This window comes from Acanthisitta chloris, unplaced genomic scaffold (genome assembly GCF_000695815.1).
Source record: "Acanthisitta chloris isolate BGI_N310 unplaced genomic scaffold, ASM69581v1 scaffold32162, whole genome shotgun sequence".
NCBI classification, from domain to species: Eukaryota; Metazoa; Chordata; class Aves; order Passeriformes; family Acanthisittidae; genus Acanthisitta; species Acanthisitta chloris.
In genome coordinates, this window is record NW_008660405.1 from 1 (window position 1) to 4,294 (window position 4,294).

Genomic DNA, 4,294 nt, shown 5'->3' on the forward strand with positions numbered 1-4,294 from the left:
GGGCGGCGTGGGGGGACATGGGGGGACACGGGTGAGACACCGGGAGAGACACCCGGGGGGACATCGCGGGGGGACCGGGAGAGACACGCGGGGACAGCCGGGGGGACACCGGGCGGGATACCGGGGAGGATGTGCTTGAGACAGGCGAGACACCCCGGGGGGTACCAGGGGGACACTGGGGGCCCCGGGAGGGACACGCGGGGGACATCGCGGGGACATGGGGGAGACAGCGCTGGGATACTGGGAGAACAGCAGGGGGACATGGTGGGGATATCACGGGGACATTGGTCGGGAAACTGGGACAGCGTGGGGATACCAGGCAGAACACTGGGGGGACACGGAGGACACCAGGGTGGGCCATTGCAGGAGGACCAGGAGAAACATTGCAGGGACACAAAGGAGATGCCGGGCGAGACACGTGGGGGACATTGCAGGGACATCAGAAGGACCTCAGGCGAGACGAGGGGATCACCCTGGGTGGACCCGAGGACACCACAGGGCTCCAGTGGCTTCGAGGGGCAGGGGATCACATCCCCTGGGACTGGAGTGTGCTCAGCCCTGTCCCCATCGCCCAGGCCAGCAGTGTGACCCTGCTGGGCTGTCTCTGGGCTGGGCTCTCTGTTTGAGAGCCAAAGTGGTGCCTGTACACTCCAGAAGCCAAGCAGGTGTTTGTGTAACAGCAAGCCAAGCCCCAGGCCTGGCTCTGGTGTTCACTGATCACCTGCAGTCACCTCCCCGGCACGGGGGAGGTCACACAGCAGCGAGTGCTTGGGGAGGACTTAGGGAGGGCAGAGCACTCACAAGAGATCCCTGGAATGACCACAGTAGCTGAGGCTGGAACACAGGTCCTATTTTTCTTCTGTTTCCCAGTTTCCTGGACTTGAGGTTCTGGGAGCATTTTGGGTGCCATGAAGTCCTTTGTTCTGCTCTCCCACTCTGGTGAAGGTGTGGGTAAGGCACAGCACAGGACTGAAAGGGTTCTGGGCAGAGTTAAAGGGGACAGGGCAGCTCCAGGTCCTCATCCTCACTCTGAAGTGTCAGTAGATACAGACACATGTAAATATCAATAATAACCAGCTAGTTTTGTATATTCATCTCTGATGCAGATCAATGTGCAGTTCACTTTGACTAGAGTTCTCGGGTGAAGTACTTCTAGTGTGGTTGTAACTCCTTTTTTTCAGTGGATTAGGAAAATCAAGGTTTTCCATAAAAGTTTAAGCGTCCTAGGAATTGCATCAAAACTGGAGCAAGCCCATAGACCAAACTGCAGCTGCTTGGCTGGAGGATGTTAGGAACAGCATGTGCTTTGTGTCCCAGCCCTAGCTGCTCTCCTTCTGAGACAATGGACAGCGAGGTGCAGAGGGATGGCAGGATCCTGGATTTGATCGATGATGCCTGGAGGGAAGATAAATTGCCGTATGAGGACGTGGCTATCCCTCTGGTAGGTGAACTGCTACTTATCAATCTGAGTTTAGGCTGCTGTGTTTAGCACAGCCCCTTGCAAGGAGCAGCACAGAGGATTGCTCATGGTGCAGCTACTCTGTGCAAAAGGCTCCTGGGGTGGGTCTGACTCTCTCCTTGTCCTCTGTGCATGTGGGGGTTTCTGTCCCCCTCCCCCTGACCAGTTGCTGAATCTTCTCAGAACTGGAGTGCCCTTCCCATCACACTGTTCTGGGTTTGCCATCAGGGAGAAGTAGAATCATCCTTTCTCTCTGCTTCCCCTTCATATTCCTGGTGTTTGAAGTGGTTTACCAGTTGGTTTGGCGAACAGAGAGTATCACTCTCATTCTGACAGTCGCAGTCTTGGTTACACTTTACTTCCACTTCCTGAAATTCCATTAAAAGAAGCAGAAAAAATTTCAAACATCTTCCTAATGAGTCTTTTCCAGCTCCAGTGTTGGCTGTTGCCAGTTTAAGGATAGCAGTGCAGGAACTGGCACCTGCAGCAGGACTCGGCCCAGAGCTCTAAAGTGGTGTTTGAGCCTGACCTGAGTTATCTGCACCAGTGCTCACAGGAGAGATTCCTGGGAGCTCATGGGCTGGAGTCATGCACTGTTTGCAAAACTGAAACACTGTTTAGCTCATGCTGGGATTTCCAGAGGTCCAGAACTCATAATTCCTGCACCAGTGGTACCTGGCAGAATAGCACACACTTGGTGTGACTGCACCAGGACAGCAGCACAGAGAACCAGTAATAGAAGGAAGGACAAGTCTCAAACAATCCTTCCTCCTCACTGTGTCATGAGCAGCTCTGCATCACACCTGGTAGGGAGTTCTGACTTCTACCCTTGGTCCAGCACAGCCACACCTGAGTCCAGCTTGGAGAGAGGAAGGATTCCTCACCTGCCATAGCAAAGTAACCTGTTACACAACCAGTTGTCTTAATAACAGCTGTAACAACTGCAGGATCTGTATTCTTGGCAGCAGCAGAAACACATTGCAAACAAGCAATGGAATAATTGCATTGTACTGTTATTTATTCGCTTTGCATTTGCTGTATATCCTCCTCCTCCACTGCAGTCTGAGTGCACAGCGAGGCCCCAGGGTCCTGGAAAACCAATTTACCCTTCAGATTAAGCACCACATTCCTGTGAAAAGAACATTGTTCATAACAAAGCTCAGTAATATTGGGAAGTGAATCAGTACATGTGATGTTTATTGTTCAGATGCACACTCTGGTCTCATTTGTGCATTTCTGCATCTATCCAAACAAAGTCTGAACAAGCTGCTCCTCTCAGGAAGCATATTACATGTGGAATACACTGTGCCTCTGTTTTGTTCTCAGAACGAGCTCCCTGAACCAGAGCAAGACAACGGAGGCACCACCGAGTCTGTGAAAGAGCAAGAAATGAAATGGACAGATCTGGCTCTCCAGTACCTCCATGAAAACGTCCCACCCACAGGAAACTAGTGACTCAGTGAGAATTCGTGCAGCAGGTGCATGAGTGCAACATAAACATGTTTTCCAGCTGACCATCACTGCCCTAAGCTGCTCCAAGGAGGAAACATTTCAGAAACTCTCAGGTTCCAGCAGTGGGTCTGCTCCCAGTGACCAGTTTAAAACACTTCTCCAATGAGTGTGAAATAGCAGAGGCTCTCAGAGCTAAGAGTAGAATGTTTCACTTCTGTCAGATTTTTTTGCAAGTCTTCTGTTAAATTGTTCTTAAGTCAGTGCCAATTCTGATCTTAAATGCTTTCTACACATGATTAAAGTGAAGTTTTTACCGTCTCAAGTTGTTAATGATTTCAGAGCTGGCAGTGGGATCATTGTCTAGAGTTCAGTGTACAAAACCCAAAGAGGTTCATAGATTGGTAAGGGGTTGCAATGGAGCTTAGTTCCATGTCCTTCTCACGCTGGGGGCACCAGAACTGTGTGCAGTATTCCAGGTGGGTCTCACCAGAGCAGAGTAGAGGAGAAGAATCATTAAGCTAAGTCAGTTGTTACCTTCTTTAAGTAGTGCTTGGGGCAGGTGTGGAAGGTTGGTGAACAGGACTCAAGAGCTGGAAGTATCTTGTAAACAGGTGGTTCCTTGAACTCCTCCTCTCAGGGTCTGCTGGTGCTGGACAGCATTTCCAGTGCTGACATCCTGGGAATGTTTGCCAACACATGTACAGCTAACAGTCCAATTTCTGCTAAAACTGTAGTAACACAAAATCATTGTCTTTGGAGGGATGATTGAGAGTTCCAAAGAAGAGCCTGGCAGTGCCAGGGCTTTGCCAGCCCCAGCCTACTGAAGTGAGAGCAACCTGGATGAGCTACCTCAGATGGGAAATGGAAATCCAAGGGAAGTGATGGGGAAAAGAAACAAGTTGGGCTTAGCTTCAGGCAACAAATTGTTACGTCTTTTTTTGCCGAGAAGAAAGGCAAGGCCCTCTTGATTTCTCTCATTTCATCTCTAATTCTCAGATGTCTTTTTGCAATAGGTAAAAGCCTTCTGTTCATGTTTCACTGTTGGATCGATCCCGTCTCACCATTGGCAGAACTTCCTAAGGAGAAAATATTTTGACAGTTTAGGATTACTGGTAGAGGTGAGAAAGGAACTGGAAGGAAAACAGTGCTTCAAATTATATCCTTTTGCCAGTGCAGCAGGAAAATCACTCTCCTGGAGCTTGGTGCTTTCAGCACTACCCTGGAGCTTGGAGCTTCCAGACTCCACAGATGTTTTTTGGTGTCTTTTCTCAATGTTTATCCTCTTCAGCATAAAACCTCACCTTTTTCCCAGGTGATTACCAGCTGGGGTGAGGGCATGGCACACATTCTGTGGCACTGGGATTGCAGAACCTCACAGGGATG

At 50.1% G+C, this 4,294-nt stretch overlaps 1 protein-coding gene across 1 annotated transcript; it reads left to right on the forward strand.

The window, feature by feature from the left end:
* The first annotated feature begins 1,324 nt into the window (after positions 1-1,324).
* Positions 1,325-3,069, forward strand: ANAPC13 (anaphase promoting complex subunit 13). Its single transcript, XM_009069801.1, has 2 exons — positions 1,325-1,441; positions 2,786-3,069. Exons 1-2 carry the CDS (start codon positions 1,343-1,345, stop codon positions 2,909-2,911), a joined length of 225 nt encoding a protein of 74 aa, XP_009068049.1. The 5' UTR covers positions 1,325-1,342; the 3' UTR covers positions 2,912-3,069.
* The last annotated feature ends 1,225 nt before the right edge of the window (positions 3,070-4,294 follow it).